This window comes from Ranitomeya imitator, chromosome 3, assembly GCF_032444005.1.
Source record: "Ranitomeya imitator isolate aRanImi1 chromosome 3, aRanImi1.pri, whole genome shotgun sequence".
Taxonomy (NCBI): Eukaryota; Metazoa; Chordata; class Amphibia; order Anura; family Dendrobatidae; genus Ranitomeya; species Ranitomeya imitator.
Genome location: NC_091284.1, coordinates 708,360,686 through 708,382,237, shown reverse-complemented (window position 1 = coordinate 708,382,237; position 21,552 = coordinate 708,360,686). Strand labels below are relative to the sequence as shown.

At 40.4% G+C, this 21,552-nt stretch overlaps 1 protein-coding gene across 4 annotated transcripts in view; it reads left to right on the top strand.

Moving 5' to 3' along the window:
- SCN8A (sodium voltage-gated channel alpha subunit 8) overlaps positions 1-21,552 on the top strand; it is a 295,986-nt gene that overhangs the window by 232,230 nt on the left and 42,204 nt on the right. For 3 of the 4 annotated variants that reach the window (XM_069758645.1, XM_069758642.1, XM_069758643.1), the window contains 9 exons: positions 1,405-1,540; positions 3,993-4,231; positions 6,006-6,179; positions 6,767-7,123; positions 9,569-10,033; positions 12,411-12,528; positions 13,005-13,159; positions 14,099-14,272; positions 19,932-20,054. In XM_069758645.1, coding sequence (XP_069614746.1) covers positions 1,405-1,540; positions 3,993-4,231; positions 6,006-6,179; positions 6,767-7,123; positions 9,569-10,033; positions 12,411-12,528; positions 13,005-13,159; positions 14,099-14,272; positions 19,932-20,054 — 1,941 coding nt within the window. The remainder of the gene's footprint in view (positions 1-1,404; positions 1,541-3,992; positions 4,232-6,005; positions 6,180-6,766; positions 7,124-9,568; positions 10,034-12,410; positions 12,529-13,004; positions 13,160-14,098; positions 14,273-19,931; positions 20,055-21,552) is intronic. The other variant, XM_069758644.1, reaches the window with a different exon arrangement.

Genomic DNA, 21,552 nt, shown 5'->3' with positions numbered 1-21,552 from the left:
AGTGGCACAGGACAGAGCGCTGTGGTTCTGCAGAGGTTCAGAGAGTCGGACCACCACCATTCTGATGTGTTAGCTCTTCTCCATAAAACAGCAACCAGTCTTCATTCTCTTTCCATGCCCCAGAAGCCACAGCACATTTTAGCCTACTAGGATGCCATTTACTTCACTACCAACATCCTACACTATTTCTGAATTACAACCAGACATGTATATCATGTACAATCAGATAAATGCTAGCTAAACCTACTTATAATGATGTTAGAAATGGCAATACTTCATTTCTCTGATATATTTGTAAATTCCAGTTTGCTTTTGTCTCATCTAACCCAAAACGTTCTGTAATCTTTCACTTTTTCATTATATACCTAGATAGCATGTTAGCTTAGTGTATAACTACTATAATTTCCTTCTCTAACCTGGCATGGGTACTGAAGCATAGCATGATGCATGCTCGTAAAACATAAGAATACAGATAAAATCCACAATAATATATGTTCACTACAGTAGTAAGCTGCAAACGTGCATTAGTCTGATTTATAATTGCCCGTGAAGGTCAGCGATCCATTAGAACGAGCAATCCTCAGTCCTTATCTTTCTGGGATGGTCAGTATGGTATGTGTATGGGAGATACATGATCCAAGGGGTAACTTTTCTCCTTGCGGAGAGTGACATGTCAAGCTGAGGAGACTTTTAATCTGCAATGCTCCTCTGGGAAATTTCCAATTGTCTCTTCCGAGAGAAAGAGGACTAGAACTCTAGTGCCACCTATAGGAAGTAGCGATCCTAGAAATCAGTATCGACTCTCTAACGAGCCTTAGGATAAACAAAACCAAAATCTCAATTTGCAGACACTGTGTTTCGGGGTACTGCCCCTCGTCAGTGTAACGTGTGAGATCTGGTTTGGCTGGATGAGAGGTGTCTGTGGGAGATACAGAAACAGCTAAGAAAAGACATGCCAGGCCGCAGTTACATGCATATTCTCTCACTAATGGCCGATAATATAATAAGGAGGACAGGACGGAGAACTTTAGGATTACATGAGTTCTCCATGATTAGATCCCAGCAATTTCATATTCCTCATCTATACTAGACATATTGAATGAGTAACATTTAATGCTAAATCTGATTTTTCTGATTTTTTTTAATCAGTTCCACAGAAGAGATTGTAGGAATGAAACATGAATAATTAGCTATAACGCGTTCTTTATAATCATTCAATTTAGATTTTTGTAGTTGTTGAAAGCATTTTAGGAAATACCCTGCAGTAACTCACTATTCACTATAGCTTTATTGCCTGTGCAGAATATAGTAGTGTACATGCAGCTAAAAAGTGAGAAAAAAAATCAAGTTAGGATTTGAGATTCCTATATTTTCTCTTGTCTAACTGTGCAAATTGTTTTGCAGCCCACAACAGAGGTGGAGATCAAAAAGAAGCCTTCTGGGTCTCTCCGAGTGTCCATGGATCAACTGCATGCGTCATTTGGGAAAAAGAATCGAGCCAATAGTGTTCTGAGTGTCCTGACACACACTCTGGTGGAAGGTAAAGGACACGTGTCTGTGCGTCAGTGCCATACAGCTCTTATTGGCTAAGGCTCAGTTTTTATTACTTTCAGTTCTTTCTAATGTAGATATCCAAAATCCTCATAATATGCTATTTTCATAGTTTCATTCGTTTTTTAGGTTGAAAATAGACATAATTCCATCAAATTTAACATATAACCAAACATGTTTATCCAGAGGAAGGCAAAAACCCCATGAGGCAGAACCCAATTTCTCTGTATTAGGGGAAAAATTATTTCCCAACTCCATAAAAGAAAATCAGACTTAGTTCCTGAATCATCGTCCCATCGTAACAGAATCTAAAACCCATAACCTGTAATATTATGTTCTTCAAGAAATGCATCCAGGCCTCAATGTACTTTTGTAGTGAATCAACCATTACAAAATCATCTGTCAGAGTCCCATACTGTAATCTCACTGCTTTTACAGTAAAGAATCTGCGTCTTTGATTAATTAAACCTTCTTGTCATGCAGCTGCAGTGCAGTACAGCGCAACCTCCACCAGGGGGAGCTTGGTAGGGAAGCCAGACTGCACACACAGAGCAGCTGAACAGACGCCACCTAGTGGTGAGAGAGAGGTCAGGAAAGCCAAGTCAGAGCACAAGATAGCACTACAGTGCAAAAGGATTAAGACAGAATGGATAGTCAGGACGTAGCAAGGGATCAGTAAACCAGGACGGGCAAAATACGGTACAATAGGGGCAAACTGAAATGGAGTCAAAACGCCAAGCCAGGAGGTCAGAACCAGGGAGTCAAGCAGATCTACAGACAAACAAAGAGACACTGGGAAAGGGCAGGCAGGGGGAGATAACAGACACAGGACAAGTCAGGGTTCACAGCAGGACAAATCAAGGGCTTCCAGAGTCAGGTTCACACGCCAAAGACAGAGCTATAGCTGACACCACCCTCAGGATACCTGGGAGCTAAATAGCAAACCCGAGCCCAAAATGAGGCAGAGCAAAGTTAACCCTAGACATGATCCACCCAGAAAAAGAGCAGACAGGACTAAACTCCGGAATGGATCCTGACACTTCTTTCCTCTAGACGTAGAAGACATCATTCCAGATCTGGATGTAAAAATCTCAGGAAGATTTCTTCTTCATGTTTTAGTACATTGTGATAAGATCACCCCATAACCTTGCTTTTTTTAAAATTGAATAAGTCCACCTTTTATAACCTGTCTTAGCATTGCAGTCCACCCATTACCTTAATAACCTTGGTTTCTCTTCTCTGCATCCACTCTAAGGCTACGTTCACATTTGCATTGTGCGGTGCTGCGTCGGCGACGCAACGCACAACGCAAACCTAAACGCATGCAAAACGCATTGTTTTGCGACACATGCGTCCTTTTTTGGCATGATTTTGGACGCAAAAAAAATGCAACTTGCTGCGTCCTCTGCGCCCTGACGCGTGCGCCAAAAAAGACGCATGCGTCACAAAACGCAATGCAACGCATGTCCATGCGCCCCCATGTTAAATATAGCGGCGCATGATGCATGCGTCGCCGCGGCTGCGCCCGACGCAGCCCGGCAGAACTCAAATGTGAACGTAGCCTAATTCAGCTATGTCCTTCTTAAACACTGGATCCCAAAATTATACACAGAATTCTAAGTGTAGCTGCACTACTGACTTGTATAGAGGCAAAACTATGTTCTTGTCATGAACATTCATGCCTCTTTAGTTTACCTCTAGTTACTGGCTAATAACAGCGAGAGCAGGAGCGGCTGAAGGAAGTATTCATCAGCCGCCACCTACGCTCTAAATAAATAATTTAAAACAAACCGGCGTGGGTTGCCCTGTATTTTTGATAACCAGTCAGCAAAACTGACAGATGGGGGCTGTAACCTTCAGCTGTCAGAGTTAGCAAGGTTAGTTATTAAGAATAGAGGGGTCCCCACACTGTTTTTTTAATTATTTAAATAAGTTATTTAGAATACCAGCCACCCAGAAATGGCGCATCTGTTTGATTCACCAATTCTGGCACTTTGCCCGACTCTTCCTACTTGACCTGTAGCGGTGGCAAGTGGGGTTCATATTTGTGGGGTTGATGTCACCTTTGTATTGTATGGTGACATCAAGCCCATGGCTTAGTACGGTAATGGGGAGACGTCTATAAGACACCTATCCAATGCTAATCTTATATTTATGTTGTTAAGAAACATACAGCCAGAATAAAGTCCTTTAATTGAATGAAAGACACAGGCTCCTTTAATGATTCTAAATTAAACCATACTCATGTCATCATCGATTCCATTGAAGCCCATATCTCCTGTAATAAGACAAAAATAAAATACAACCATATCCCTCACCTCTTCGTCGTTCTGTCCATTGTCGTAATCCATGTCTGGCGATAAACAGTTTTCAATCTTGACAGTTTTACTTTCAGTAAGTTTTTTTCACTTACAAGTTATTTCAAAATTTTCTTTCTGTAGAACTGGAAGAATCTCAGAAGAAGTGTCCACCTTGCTGGTACAAGTTTGCAGACACATACTTGATTTGGACGTGTTGCCCTCTCTGGATACGTATCAAGACCATAGTAAACATGATTGTAATGGATCCCTTTGTGGACTTGGCTATAACTATCTGCATTGTCCTGAACACCTTGTTTATGGCCATGGAACATTACCCAATGACTGAGCAGTTTGAAGGAGTTTTATATGTAGGAAATCTGGTAGGTCATTTCTTGTAGTGCCTCATTCATCCATCCCCATGTAAACACTATGGTAATTTCATTTACGTTAGCATAACCATTTGTACAATCATGTATATTAAAATGAATTTCTACTTGGTCTTATGAGAAAATATCTGTGGTATCCTTATCAACTTTTAATTTTCTTTGTGACAAAAATTATGAGGTGCACCCATGTTAAAGGGATATCCGGGGCTACTTTTTAACAGTGGGCTCAAGAACTAACAGACAGGTAGGCTAATTGCAACCTACATGCCTATTGTACCCAGTGCTGATCTCTGCTGGTCACAGATAGAGTTGATTTGCTCAGGTCTCTGCTTATTCAGCACGCTACAGCGCTTACCGAAAAAAGCTGCAGAGGGAATCCGGTTTCCTGGATCACGTCGGCTGATCAGCTGTTCGGCTCCGCAGTTGCATGTGTGGCGGCTGTGTGACAGGCACGACACATGCATGGAGATCCTGTTTGTTGGGCTGTCCATGCATGTGTTGTGACTGTCACACAGCCGCCACACATACAGCTGTGGAGCTGAACAGCTGATCAACAGGTGCGATCCAGGAAGCTGGGTTCCCTCTGCAGCTTATTCAGTTAGCGCTATAGCTTGCTGTATAAGCAGGGACCTGAGGAAATTCCCTCAACTCTGTCACAGACCACTCCTGCTGGCGATTCAGAGGCTTCCACTGACTTCACGCCGATAGAGCAGCGGCTTCTCTTCAACTCTGCTCTAGTGATGGGGTATGAGGGGTATGACTGCCAATGTCATGATGATTGACAGCCGGCTTCCCATTGTCAATCAGCATGACATCGGAAGTCACACCCCGTCAGCAGAGCAGTAAAAGAGCTGCTCTATAGAAGTGGAGCAGCTTAATCACCAGCAGGAGCGGTCGGTCAAAGCTCTGACTGGTGCCGAGTTGGACAACCTGCCTGCTAGTTTTTAGGTACATAGTAAAGAAAAAATAATCCTGGACAACCCCTTTAACAAAATTTTAAACTTTTAGAGCTGAGTGAAAGTCATTAAATAAAATCTAGGCCTTCTTTGGTGTAGATTTGCTCCCAAATTTGTGTTTTTTTATATCGTATTAGTTAATCAGTGTGGCACAACGAAAACGTCCTTACTCACTAAGAACTATGCTCATTTTTCTCTATATCTTTTATCTGGAGATTGCTGGGAAAAATCACGTGTTTATGCACAAACATTTAAAGAAGACCTGTGAGAAATGGCTTAATTTTGCTCTTATTTCATTTCTGCTGCCCCCTTGATCGTACAATTTTTATTTACCGTATTTTCTGGCATTTAAGACGACTTTTTAACCCCTAAAAATTGTCCCAAAAGTCGGGGGTCGTCTTATATGCCGTGTACGGGTGCACGGAGCGGTCCTGGATGGTTCCCAGGGTCTGAAGGAGAGGAGACTCTCCTTCAGGCCCTGGGATCCATATTCATGTAAAAAATAAAGAATAAAAATAAAAAATATGGATATACTCACCCCTCCGATGGACCCTGGCTCTCAGCGCTGCAATCGTCCGCCTCCTTTCGTAAGAATGGAAATGCGAATTGAGATACTGATTTGGCATTTATCCTAAGTCATATTGCACGACTCGTTAAAGGGTTGATTGTGACTTGTAGGATCGCTACTTCCAACAGGTGGCGCTATAGAGTTTAAGTCCTCTTTTTCTCAGAAGAGGCAATTTGCATATCAGATGAATAAAACATTTATTGTTGAATCTCACAATTTTAAATATATTTTTTGTCTCTTTTAGGTTTTTACCGGAATTTTTACAGCAGAAATGTTTTTAAAGTTGGTAGCAATGGATCCATACTATTACTTCCAGGAAGGCTGGAATATATTCGATAGCTTTATTGTGTCTCTCAGTTTAATGGAGTTGGGTCTTCAAGGTGTTGAAGGGTTGTCTGTGTTGAGATCTTTCAGATTGGTAAGTTATAATTAAGTTTACTATTCTATCTTCTCTTTGCTTTGGTAAAGAATATTACTTCATATTGTGCACCTTGCTGGTTTCGTAGGTTTTGCAAACATTTCCATTCTACTCATTTTATACACCTTTCCGTGGTGTGCGTCCTGGTACTTTGCACCCCTTTGTTATCACATGACATTCAATAACCAATATTTAAGGGGCTCTCTAATCTTCTGATAAAAGTGTACAGTGAGTGTACAAAGTGCACAGTCACTCTACGTGACTGCAGACTTCCCAATCCTGACAGTATGCAGTGAGCACACTGTCAGGATCCTGGAGTATTGCCAGTGAGAGAGCTTTCACGTGGCTGTAGGTATGCCATTTGCATTGCATGTGCAGGCTGTCAAGATTCAAAAGTCTGCAGTTACATAGAGTGACTGTAGACTTTTATCAAAAGACCAGACTACTTATTTATTAAAAAAACTAAAATGGTACAATTTTGATATTCTGCAGCGTGTAATACATTGCACTGAAATTTTTTATATGAATCATAGGATTGTTATGCATATTCATCACTAATTAAAGTGAATGTTGTGCTTTCTCAACAGCTGAGAGTCTTCAAGCTAGCCAAATCCTGGCCCACGCTAAACATGCTGATAAAAATCATTGGAAACTCTGTGGGTGCATTGGGTAACCTGACTGTAGTGCTGGCCATCATCGTCTTCATTTTTGCTGTGGTGGGGATGCAGTTATTTGGCAAAAGTTACAAGGACTGTGTCTGCAAAATAAATCCAGACTGTGTGCTACCACGCTGGCACATGAATGATTTTTTTCATTCTTTCCTTATTGTTTTTCGAGTGTTGTGTGGAGAATGGATTGAAACCATGTGGGACTGCATGGAGGTCGCGGGACAGGCCATGTGCCTGGTTGTCTTCCTGATGGTGATGGTCATTGGGAACCTTGTGGTTAGTATATGCAGTTTTTATATTTTCATTAATCAAGAGGTTTTTTTTTTCTATTGAGCGTCCATACAAGCATATAGTGCCTATGCATTGAAAAAATATGTTATCTACCCTAACACAACTTGTTCTGTCCAACACAATTTAGTGTTACGCACATGCTTTTTGTAGTGTGACAACAATGGCAGGTACTGTACATGCAACATTCATGTGTTCACTGCACAGATCAAGAAGAAAAAGGTGAGAAAAATGATTGCCTTCTTCCCATGTAAAATAGATAGCTGTTGGACAAATGATGGTTTGGCCAGTAGCTGTCTTTCCCGACTTCTCCATACACAGGAGTGCTTAGTTCTGTGGTGCGCTTCTGTGTTCTCCATGAAGATCACTGACAGACTCTGTTGGTAGTCGCTTTTCTCGCCAAGAACAAAAGGATGTGCAATCCGAAATCAGACATACTGATCCTTAAAGGGGATATGTGGGACTTTGTAAATAAATAAAATTGTGCCTAAGCATAGATTCATAGAATGGTAAAGTTGGAAGGGACCTCAAGGGTCATCGTGTCCAACCCCCTGCTCAATCCAGTGCAGGATTCACTAAAACATCCGAGCAGATATCTGTCCAGCCTCTGTTTGAAGACTTCCATTGAAAGAGAATTCACCACCTCTCGTGGCCGCCTGTTCCACTCATTGATCACTCTCACTTTGTCTTTTTCTGATCTCCTATCATCTGATTAATGACCATAGACCACATGACAGTTGAACGAAAACAAAAGGCCTTTAAAAAAACAAACATTTCAACATTATTAATGAAACCCAATAATAAAAATTATTTACAGCACCAATTACATTCCTTTAACCCCTTAGCGACAGAGCCAAATTTTTGAAATCTGACCAGTGTCACTTTATGTGGTAATAACTCTGCAACGCTTCAACAAATCCCAGTGATTTTTAGGTTGTTTTTTCGTGACACATTATACTTTATGATAATGGTAAATTTAGGTCAATATGTTTTGTGTTTATTTATAAAAAATATTAAAAATTTGAGAAAAATGTTAAAAAATTTGCAATTTTCAAACTTTGAATGATTATCCCTTTAATTCAGATGGTCTTACCACAGCAAAACATTAATAAATAACATTTCCCACATGTCAGCTTTACATCAGCACCATTTGTAAAATGTTATTTTATTTTGTGAGCATTTTAGGAGGATTAAAAATGTAGCAGCAATTTTTCATTTTTTCAAGGAAATTTACTAAATTTATTTTTTTAGGGACTTATCCATGTTTGAAGTGACTTTAGGGGTCTCATATATTGGGAAACCCCCAAACGTGATACCATTTTAAAAACAGCACCCCCTGACATATGGAAAACGGCAGTCAGGTAGTTTATTAATTCTTCAGGTGCTTTACAGGAATTAATGCAAAGTGGCATGATAGGAATGAAAATGTGCATTTTTACCACCTAAATGTCGGTAACCTCTGAACAGATTACTACAGCAATCAGACTCTAAGGCCGCTATTTGGTCATGAATTGCCATGGCAAACATCAGGACCACACAATCATGATCTGAGGGCACCAATTTGGTTAAATAGGAAGCCCCCACACTCTGTTAACCATTTATAATGATGTAGTCACTATTGACAGCAGCATCTAAGGGGTTAAACAGAGTTGGACGGTGCAAACACTGATCGTGGCTGATGCAGCAAGTTGTCAGCTATAGTGTACAGCCGACAGCTGCTGGATTGTCACCTGTATGGGGAGGCTATTCTCTTATATCTCAGGTCAGTTAAAAGACGTATTGGCTGTCATTAAGGGGTTAAGTAACAAAGAAAATGTCCCCAAAGATGGACAACCCCATTAAGGCTCATTGTCTGTAGTCCTAGGGACTGCAACTTACCTTTGGAAATTCTAATTGACCTGTTATGCTGGGATGTACATTCAGGTTCAATCCAAAAAGTTATATTTTATTTCCTAAATATCTTTAAAAAACAACCTTTTCCCATTTTTAATCTTAAGTGTTACATTGGTCATGGTGTTTAAATAATATTCATATTTGTGGATTGTGGATTAAAACCTAGACATGAGTGCCGTTGTAACATGGGAATTAGACGTGTTTGGAAGGATCTGCCCACCAATATATCCGGGTATCGGTCCATTACAGGGACACTGGTGCTATATTTCTATGGAAGCGTGACTGTTGTGCTACTTACTTCTGCCGGTTGCCTATGTGCCGCAGAAGTATTTATCCAGGTGTTATTACTTCTGAATAAGATCTGGATTTTTTAGCTATTTTTATAGTTTTTATTCTAAGCGCTTTTATTATTTGAATTATGCATCATATGCAGAAAGCTTGCTGCAGACTTATGTTACAGACACATATACATGTACGGACAGACTACTACTTATACTTGATTTATCCTCTATATTGATGGTACATATTGCTTTCTTTAAGGTTCTGAATCTGTTCCTTGCTTTGTTACTGAGCTCATTCAGTGCGGACAATCTGGCTGCCACCGATGATGATGGAGAAATGAACAACCTTCAGATATCAGTCATTCGCATTAAAAAAGGCATAGCTTGGATCAAACTCAAAGTCCACAACTTTATACAAGCACACTTTAAGAAGAAAGATTCTGATGAAAAACCTTTAGACGACATGTATGAGAAAAAGCACTGCTTAGTAAATCATGCCGGGGTGGATATCAATCGAGATATGGAATATCAGAAGAATGGCAACGGCACTACCAGCGGCATAGGAAGCAGTATGGAGAAGTATGCTATAGATGAGGATCACATGTCTTTCATACATAACCCCAACCTCACAGTCAAAGTGCCAATTGCAGTGGGAGAATCAGATTTTGAGAACCTTAACACCGAGGACTTCAGCAGTGTATCTGACGAAGAAGGAAGCAAAGATGTGAGTAGTTCCACTTTTTAGTTTATTTCCTCGTAAATGGGAAATTACCAGTAGGACAAATTAAAGAATCTGTTAATAATGTCAACAGCACCCAGACTTTATTGGGGAGCTAGAAAGAAGACCACTTCATATATGTAGAATCAATATCATCCGAACCGTGAACGTCATTCACAATTATATCGCATTTGTCCATAAGCCTCAAAAATGACCGGGACAATCGTCCACGTGGGCACGCCTAAATAGAGAATTCCTACAATATTCAGGGAGTATATATCCACTATTGTTTCAAAAGTACCAAAGTTTATTGAAAATTACAAAAAAGACAGGCAAAATCACAATACAATTTAAAAAGTCCATAGCAAAGACACGGGTGTTTATAGCCAAAGGTCCACAACTTGATAAATGTGGAGGGGGGGTTCTCTAATTTTTTTCCAACTAAAAAATCTTTTAGAGGATTTGAAATAATGAGAAAAAATGTGATTTTCAAAAATAAATAAATATATATATTTTTTTTTTTTACTGGTGGCAAGTACAAGAGTTATGGAAGCAAAGCAGTAGGAGAAAAAGTTCCTAAGAACGTTGGAAGTCGAAAAGATTGTACATAAATACTGAATGGCTAAGTGCAGCCGACTCCAGTGACTTGTAGAGGGTTAATAATGATCAGATAGCTCTCATAACATACACTATAAGGATAAAAGTATTTGGATACCCACACATTACACTACAGTTGCCCATGTCCATAGGCATTAATAAGGAGTAGGCCCCCTTTTTGCAGCCATAACAGCATCCGCTCTTCTGGGAAGGCTTTCTACAAGATTTTAGGGTATGTGGGAATTTTTGCCCATTCATCCGGAAAGGCATTTGTAAGGTCTGACATTGATGTTGGCTGAGATGGTGGGCTCACAATCTCCATTTTAGTTCATCCCAAAGGCGTTGGATGCAGTTGAGGTAAGGGCACCATGCAGTCAGGCAGGTAACTTTCTTCTAGCATTTGCCAAACTCAGACTCATAAATAAGACTGCCATATAGAGAAGCTTGCTCTGTCACTCCATAGGCCACATTTTGCTACTCCAGAGTCCAGTGGTAGCACCTTTTACACCACTCCATCAGACATTTAGCATTGTGCTTGGTGATGTAAGGTTGGCATGCAGCTACTTAGCCCATGTCATGAAGCTGACAAAGCACAGCTTTTATGCCAGATGAGGTGTGGTGGTCTGTAGTTATTGAGTCCGAGGAGTTGGTGACTTTTCTGTGGTACGAGCCCCAGTACTCAGCAACTCGCTCTGTAATTTTGTGTTCTCCACCACTTGCCTGAGATACCGTGTTTTCCTAATCGCTTTCCTTTTTCAATATTAACACACCCAATTGATTATGGAATATTTAGAAAGAAAGAAATTTCACAAACTGACTTGTTACGATGGTGCCATAATAGTGCAGGGCTACCCTGGAAATTTAGTGAGCGCTTCAGAGCAAGTTATTCTTCCACAAATGTTTATAAGGGCAGCCTGCAGGGCGAGTAGCTGGATTTTATACACCTGAACCAATGGGGCTGAATGAAGAACCTGAATTCAAAGACTAAGGCTATGTTCATATTGCATATTAGCATATGGTCAGTGGCTCTGTCCTACTGGCTGACATCTGAAGCCCTGGAAAACGGGATTTGGGCATATGCGATGACAAGGCCATTGACTTTAATGATACAGATGCAGTCACCGGCCGCGTCCACTATCAGACATTGTTGGCTAAATACGCCTATTTGTGTCAGGCTCCAAGATGCAGTTGATCACGTCATGCTGCCCGATTCATATAGGCGTATTTAGCCAAAAATAATGTCTGACAGTGGACACAGTGACTCCGTCTACATCGTTACAATGGCCCTATCAGCGCATACACCAGAATTCCTTTTTCCAGGGCTTCAGATGTAAGCCCCGACAGAGCCACCGACTGTAGTCTAGAACACTGGTGAACATAGTCTAAGATGTGTGTACCGATACTTTTGTCCGTATATATAACAAATTCAAGACTACCATGACATTATGATATTTCAAGGAGAACCAATGAGGACTAGTAGGTCTATTTAAGACAGATATTAAAATTGCTTTCTTTTTGCCTTTTGAATCAAAAAGTTTAAAATAAAGCGTAGTCTTTTGGGTAAACCTCTGTCATAGAGGTTTTAGGGTGGTTCTCTGTGATTTGTAGAAATATCTAAACAGTTGCAGATTTTGAGTTTGGTAATAAAAATAAAGAAAATGTCTTGCCAATTATATTATATATTTAAGTATAGCACAAATTATAATTTACACACACTATAGAGGTTTTGACAATATCTTACAGCCTCCATCAGGATGACTTATTTTGTTAATATTTATTCTTGCAGAAACTTGATGACACCAGTTCTTCAGAAGGAAGCACCATTGACATAAAGCTGGATGTCGAAGAAGTTATAGAAGAAAAGCCAGAGGAATATCTGGATCCGGATAACTGCTTTACGGAAGGTGGGTTCTCATGCTCCTATTTCTCCTGAAGCCCCCCATACACATGCTTGCTCAGATTGGGGGAGCGTACAGGAGTTTGCATTAAGAAGAGGAAAATAAGCTGCTGCTTGATATTGCAGCAGTTTATCTCAAATGAAACCCCTAAATGTTGTCTTCTTAATCTAATGTGGATGGGCATCTTTATTGATGAAAGGAAGGAACTGGAACATGGTTTAGTGTGCTACACTGGTTGAAAGAAATTAGGTTTTGTTTTGTGGGGTGGTTGGGATACTTTACATAATAAATTTGTAATCCACTGTCTTGTTCTGTAGGGATGCATAATATATAGGGAGAGTATGTAGATTGCTATATGAAACCTGTTTGAGCGATGCATTAATCCTCTACCTCTCATATAGATCATATATAGTCTCAAGCTGTCCCAGTATATTATGTGTAATGTAAGTCGTGTAAGAGAAGACCTTGTTTGCGTTGTGCAGGATGTGTGGCGCGTTTCAAGTGTTGTCAAGTCAGCGTAGAAGAAGGGCTGGGAAAGAGTTGGTGGACTCTGCGGAAAACCTGTTTCCTGATAGTGGAACACAACTGGTTTGAAACTTTTATCATCTTCATGATCCTGTTGAGCTCCGGAGCTTTGGTAAGTCTTGTATTTATCTCTACTTTAGACATTCGGAAAGTTTTTTTTACCATTATACACATGGTTGCTACATAGCACATCAATATTTAGTTCATCCTGAGTCATCCTTGGTCAGGGTTCACATCAGCTATTCAGACAAACGAGCGACATTGATCTGAACAGGCAGCCGAACGTCATGGGAACACTGCCTTAGGTTAGAGGTTTTCCTACCCCCCTCTGCATGACTATTTTAAGGCCTGTTACCTTCTCTTTCCTAACTTTAAAGCCTGGTAGATCTCCATCAGTGCGCACGATCACTCCAGTTGTAGGCTAGACGCAGAATACATTCAATAGGTTCACAGCTACATGTATACCTGTGCAGATTATTACCTCCTAACCTTAAGAAATGGCTTCTTGTACAGAAGTTTAACACTTTCCTTGGGCTTCAGGATTCTCTATAGAGTAGTACTGTCGCGTTATTATAAGATGTGATGTCCCATTGGCAATGCTCATCTTCTGTGTTCCATAACAACCTTTTATTAAATTCACTCTTATGTGCCAATGTCACATTTCTTAGATCAAGTTTCCATTGCATTAGGTTTATTACATTTCTGCAATGCAAATTAATGTGGCTGGTAGATTAGCATATTGCACGGTGTACTTACCCTATGCCAGTTTTGTTTTCTGGTGCATTTAAGCCAAAAGTGTGCCTCTTAATGAATTTGTAGCACCTTACTCCAGTTTTTTTTGGGATCAAGCCTTGCTTATGAAAGTCCAGTCTTAATAATCCCCCCTCCATGAGCTTTATTTACAGACCCTAGGACATAATAGATCTTCCTATCTATAGTAGAACATCCAAAATAGTAAAAAATATGAAAGCTTGCCTACTGGAGTAGTATTTACCCCAGGAATCTGCCTAAGTAAAGTAGAGCCTCTTATCCAGTGTACGTTTATTGACAGGCCTTTGAAGATATCTACATAGAACAACGCAAGACCATCCGCACAGTTCTTGAGTACGCAGATAAGGTTTTCACTTACATTTTCATTCTGGAGATGTTACTGAAGTGGCTGGCCTATGGATTCGTCAAGTTCTTCACAAATGCCTGGTGCTGGCTGGACTTCCTCATTGTTGATGTATGTATTATTTCATTTTCTTTCATTCTGAACAGATGATAACGATATAGAGTAGTTTGTTTATGCCTAATGGTTTTATGTCTTAAGGTGGAAGAGTAAATTACAGTTACAATGGTTGAAAACTCATGAACATTTTAGTTTTTTCTCTTATTATCCTTTAATGTTATTAACTTAGCCAACTTTGGTATATAAGGTTAAGAACAAATGACGTTTGAAATGTATTGATTTATAATCCCGTGCCCTATATATCATATATATTAGGGGTGTCAAACTGCATTCCTCGAGGGCTGCAAACAGGTCATGTTTTCAGGATTTCCTTGTACTGCACAGGTGATAATTTAATCACCAACTCATTATTTGTGTAGGTGATTAAATTATCACCTGTGCAGTACAAGGAAATCCTGAAAACATGACCTGTTTGCAGCCCTCGAGGAATGCAGTTTGACACCCCTGATATACAGTGGGGCAAAAAAGTATTTAGTCAGTCAGCAATAGTGCAAGTTCCACCACTTAAAAAGATGAGAGGCGTCTGTAATTTACATCATAGGTAGACCTCAACTATGGGAGACAAACTGAGAAAAAAAAATCCAGAAAATCACATTGTCTGTTTTTTTATCATTTTTTTTGCATATTATGGTGGAAAATAAGTATTTGGTCAGAAACAAAATTTTATCTCAATACTTTGTAATATATCCTTTGATGGCAATGACAGAGGTCAAACGTTTTCTGTAAGTCTTCACAAGGTTGCCACACACTGTTTTTGGTATGTTGGCCCATTCCTCCATGCAGATCTCCTCTAGAGCAGTGATGTTTTTGGCTTTTCGCTTGGCAACACGGACTTTCAACTCCCTCCAATGGTTTTCTATAGGGTTGAGATCTGGAGACTGGCTAGGCCACTCCAGGAACTTGAAATGCTTCTTACGAAGCCACTCCTTCGTTGCCCTGGCGGTGTGCTTTGGATCATTGTCATGTTGAAAGACCCAGCCACGTTTCATCTTCAATGCCCTTGCTGATGGAAGGAGGTTTGCACTCAAAATCTCATGATACATGGCCCCATTCATTCTTTCATGTACCCAGATCAGTCGTCCTGGCCCCTTTGCAGAGAAACAGCCCCAAAGCATGATGTTTCCACCACCATGCTTTACAGTAGGTATGGTGTTTGATGGATGCAACTCAGTATTCTTTTTTCTCCAAACACGACAAGTTGTGTTTCTACCAAACAGTTCCAGTTTGGTTTCATCAGACCATAGGACATTCTCCCAAAACTCCTCTGGATCATCCAAATGCTCTCTAGCAAACTTCAGACGGGCCCGGACATGTACTGGCTTAAGCAGTGGGACACGTCTGGCACTGCAGGATCTGAGTCCATGGTGGCGTAGTGTGTTACTTATGGTAGGCCTTGTTACATTGGTCCCAGCTCTCTGCAGTTCATTCACTAGGTCCCCCCGCGTGGTTCTGGGATTTTTGCTCACCGTTCTTGTGATCATTCTGACCCCACGGGGTGGGATTTTGCGTGGAGCCCCAGATCGAGGGAGATTATCAGTGGTCTTGTATGTCTTCCATTTTCTAATTATTGCTCCCACTGTTGATTTCTTCACTCTAAGCTGGTTGGCTATTGCAGATTCAGTCTTCCCAGCCTGGTGCAGGGCTACAATTTTGTTTCTGGTGTCCTTTGACAGCTCTTTGGTCTTCACCATAGTGGAGTTTGGAGTCAGACTGTTTGAGGGTGTGCACAGGTGTCTTTTTATACTGATAACAAGTTTAAACAGGAGCCATTACTACAGGTAATGAGTGGAGGAAAGAGGAGACTCTTAAAGAAGAAGTTACAGGTCTGTGAGAGCCAGAAATCTTGATTGTTTGTTTCTGACCAAATACTTATTTTCCACCATAATATGCAAATAAAATGTTAAAAAAACAGACAATGTGATTTTCTGGATTTTTTTTTCTCAGTTTGTCTCCCATAGTTGAGGTCTACCTATGATGAAAATTACAGACGCCTCTCATCTTTTTAAGTGGTGGAACTTGCACTATTGCTGACTGACTAAATACTTTTTTGCCCCACTGTATATGGTGCATTAAGGCTATGTGCACACGTAGGAAAAGTGGTGCAGAATTTTCTGCACAAAATCCGCATCTCCTGGCAGAATCCGCAGCTGCGGATTTGAGGCGGATTTTGTGCGGTATTGATGCAGATTTTGTGCGGATTTTCTGCAGTTTTTGCCACTGCGGATTTCTATCATGGATGGGGTGCAGAAACGCTGCAGATCCGCACAAAAGAAGTGACATGCACTTCTTTTAAATCCGCAGCAATTCCGCACTGATTTTTCTGCACCATCTGCACAACTTTTTTTTTTACATTGATTTACATGGTACTGTAAATCACAGTGCGGATCTGCAGCGTTTCTGCACGGAAAAAGCCGCTGCGGATCCGCAGCAAATCCGCATCGTGTGCACACAGCCTAAAAGGCTTTTATGACCTGTGATCAGTACAGATCCGGCAGCCGGGCCCCCTCACACCTTCACCTTCCCTCTAAATTGGGAAGTGTCAACCTCAGGACACACACAAATTGACATGTCATAAAGGTCTACAAAGGAACAGCCCTTTTAATGCTGCCTATCTTACGGCAAGTAATGTTCATGTGCATTTTTTAATTACCTTCTCTTGAGTTTAAGTTACGGTATAGTATTCAGCCAGTGACTCAAAGTGTTTAAAATGGGTTTTTCATCCACAGGATATGTCATACCTGTCTGATAAGTTCCCATCACTCTTATGGAGGACTTATAGAGGAATAGAACATTTAAGCTGTGCTTACCCCAGCTAACCGGCAGCATAAAGTGACTTACGATCGGCAGTACGTTTGCTGGTTTGTGGTCATGTTATAACCAGGCGCACGGCATTCCAGATATTATCAGAGCGATCAGTAATAGATCATCCTGTGCACATAGACTGCCATTGTTCTAATCAGCTCATGTTCTATTTACACAGGAAGATGTGCTGCTAAGAATTAATAATAATAAAGATTATTATTATTATTATTGTTCTAAGCAGTTCATGTTCTATTTACACAGGAAGATGTGCTGCTAAGAATTATGATCTTCTAACCAAGTCAAAAGGCAATCACACTCGAAGTAACAAAACTCTTGTTCGTCATGTGAGATGATCTTTTCCCTTGGTTTGTGGAGTGATAGATGGCTTTTGTACACTGTGCAATTATTGGAAATTAATGTTTCTGATAATCGTGCAGTATAAATGCACCTTTACTGCTTTTTTTCCCCACACAATTTTGCCGATTGCTGGAAATCCCAGCAGTGATCAGCTTATGGTTGGGAGATCGTAAAAACAAAAAAATGTTCAAATTGGAGAATCCCTATCAGGTCCCCTGCTGCTCTTAGACTGTTACCTTTTAACCATTTGTTCATGTATTCCATTAATACATTTTATTTTGTGTCGGAATTGCACACTTGTGAGAATAATGAACTTACATACAACACTTTGCTGTTTGACAGTGAACCAGGACTACTCCGGTGAGACATTTACTCACTGAGATTAGTCTGGGTTTTGTAGTTCCAATCACTGTAACTGGGCGTGATGGACAGTCCCTGCACTGCCACCCCTCTTATCACCGCTGTTCCCCTGTCACACCTCTCCTAATAACCCACTGCAGGGCTGAGCTGTGACGGAGGAAGAGAGGTCCTGGCAGGTGGTCAAACTGTGAAGACACAGGCCGGGACTGTCAGTCATGGCCAGGGGGCGTAACTGCAGCTACTGAAGCCAGATTAGTCTCAGTGAGAACACGACTCACCCAAGTATTCCGGGTTCAATGCCATTCAGGCAGGTGATCAATAGAAGTTGATTTGCTCCAATACGTGTCAAAACAAAATGAACCTATACCTGGAATACATGAATAAACATCGAAAAGGTGATGGAGGAAGTATAAAAGCATCAAGGGCCTGACCGGTTCACTTAAAGTGATTCTTAAATTAATTGTAATTTATTATAGTAATTTATAGCTGTCTGAACAAATAATATATCCTCTAGCAAAACACAGCTATCGGCAAGTGCACCAAAATACAGCGCTTTTATAGTGTAAAATAAAATAGTGGCAGAGGCACAGTACTAGTATACAGATATATATGTCTGAGCAGGAAATACTAAGCTGCTTTATAAGTTAAGTCAAAATAATTATTTTAAAGAAACATCCAGTTGATATTTATGGTAAAAGTTGAGTGACTGTTAAATGGTGATTTGATATTTTTCAGCGAGGGTTCAGCACTGTTATGCGATCACATTAACTTCCACTAATCATAGAATTAGAACAAGACAAGCGAGCACAATATTTACAGATGTAAAAATATAAGCTGTAAGCATTCTGGACAAATGTTATAGAACCTAATCAGGGTATGTTCACATGGAGGGTTTATGCAGTTGGAAGTCTACAAAATCCGCCTCAGAAATTAAGGTCGTGGATTTCTGCCACGGATTTGCAGCGGGTCTGTGTGAGCGTTAGCCTATTGCAGGGGCTAATCCACCTGTGACTGTTACTGACGTGTGAGATTCCGCCATGTGGGATCCTCCCCAGCTATATGATCAGCAATGTGGATTTCCCATTGAGAACATTGAACGTTGGCTTGTAGGTACTTTCTCTTGGATTTCGTTGCAGATTATGTAGCAAACAACTCTGTGTGAACATATCCTAATTGGTCAGCTTATGTATAATAGAAAATGACATCCCGTTGTATGGATGCTGTGGATGTGTGTGGAATAAGAATCGTGTCACGCTCTTTGTAGCACTTTTGGGGTATACGAGAATAATTTTACGGAATAATACATATCCTTTGGCTGTGCGTTATTTGCCTTAGTGAGTGTAAATTCCACTAATTCTTACTAATATATCTTATATTCAGAATCATGAGCTGTAAACTGTTGTATTAACCAAGCATTTCCCATTTTACAGGACAACTTGTATTTTGTATTTATGTCCCACAGGTCTTACTCTGCCGAGAATGCCAAGCCCTTAAGAAAGACCAGTCTCTTTAGCACAAAAAGTAACTTGGTGACAATACTTCTCTATAAGACACATTAGATGGATAAACGTAGCAGCTTAGAGAAGGTAGTTGTGTTGGGTCACTGCTCTTTGCCGCTATTCTTCCTTCCTCTGCTTTTGGGTGGTTTCTTGTATGTATATCAGTTGCCCAGTTTTGATAACAGTTTAATGCCTATCATCCCTATTAAAATAAACATACCAGCAGAAAACGAAGAGACTAGGATTTATCATGACACCGGTTTAGCTACTAGACCTCTATCTGCCGTATTTTTAGGAGGCCTGTCCTGTATATGTTTATTTGTATTCTTTCTCACAGGTACCTTTAATTTGTGTGGCTTAATTTAATGGGAGCAGCTGTACCCAGGAGCCGGTGATGGGCCAGGGTAAGAATTTTGTCAACAGGCTTTTATGTCTACCCTTGTGGTTCCTGCTTCACTCTCATATATTTCTCCTTCCCGTGCTAACGCCTTTTCAACCACGTTTCCTTCCAGGTTGCTTCTGTCACGTGACTTAGACAGCTGGGGCCACCAGTCTTGAATCCAGGCTGTTTGATCAGTGTTAGGCTTTCATTCTAACAGTCTGGAACCTCTCTTTGCTTTTCTGTTTCTGTGTAGGTCTCTTTAGTAAGCCTTATAGCTAATGCCTTGGGCTACTCGGAACTAGGTGCCATTAAGTCCCTTAGGACCTTAAGAGCTTTGAGACCCCTAAGAGCCTTGTCACGATTTGAAGGGATGAGGGTAAGATGCTGAAAGCAGCTGATCCTTCTGCATGCGTACGGAGCAGTTTAAAGCATGCTAGAACTGATCAAACTGGATTGAAATTCAGACTTCATGATGCAGCTGCTGATTCCTTACCCCTGCACCCTCTGCTCAAACAAGGGAGACGCATTCAGCTGCCTCATCACATCGATACTGGCCAACAATGACATATCATCCGTAGTACATCGTAACATTGGCTGTTCTCATGTGGCCTGGCTTGTCTTCAGCACCCAGATGGTTTCCCTGCTATATATCTATAGGGAGAATCACCAGGTGCAAAGAAGAGGAATTTGAACCCTTTGCAACCCATCTTCATAAGTAGTTTTGTATATTATCTGGGTAACTGGGTGTAGATTGCAGAAATTTAAAGAACCTCGTCTTTGTTCAAGATAGAAGAGATAATTTGTCTAATCATCCAATTAAAGAGACTTTCACACGTTGGTTTAATTCATCTTGCTGCACCTTGTTGTTCTCAGTCCAGTCTTATGAAGACTGGAAGGCTTGTCCGACAACGAAGCTTTTTCACTTCCTGCCACTTCTCTTTTTCGTTCTCTTTCTTTGCTTTATGGTGCCCTTTGCTATTACTCTGGCTGTAGGAACCATATCAGATTATTACCACTATTTGTTTGAATGCTTCCTTAAATACTTTGCACCGTAATCCAATTTCTGCAGTAAATGGTATTGAGAAACACACCTCGTGGACATCTCAAAAGTAGATTGTTTAGATGCAAGCGCTGGTTTCAGCTTGACTAACTGAATGTTACCCCTCCTTACATGTAAAGCACCATGGAATAAATGGCGCTATAACAATAAATAATAATAATAAGTAGCGTGGGCCAAGCCTGACCCAAACAATGCATCAGCAATTAGAAGACTGATAGAATTGTTTTTACACTTTTGAATTTACACCCAAACTGCATTGAAATTGTCGATGCTTTTGCATGATCACTGTGCATTAGTTCTTCCAGATACACCACAAAAAGTAGGGTCAGGAAGAAGCATTGATTTCAGATCTGCTTCTATTGTTAGTGCCATATCTAGAAGTTGTCAAGATTTTTATATTAACTTACCAGAAATGTATCCTTTACCAGTTTGTGCCTATAGAATGAGCAAAAGTCCTCCTTAAATGTAATAGATAGAAAACAAACTCAGCTGCTGCCTCCTTCTCCTTCTGTATAAAACCCTGCATGTTTATTTAAGTTTCTATTCCTAAAGTGAAAAATTATATTTTTGGTTTATCCCTGTAAATCTACCTATTATCTACAGCAAGCCATCATTTTTTTTGTCTATAGACACAACAATATCATGGAAATCCATGCACTGCGCTACTATAATACTGTCACAGAAATGAAGTTCCAGTATAGAGCCGCTAATTATATTAGGATATGTCAATAATAGCATTTCTGTAATTTAATGTACCGTGGTTATGAGAACTGCTTTATCAGAGATACATTGAAAGAATCCAGGGTTATGCAAA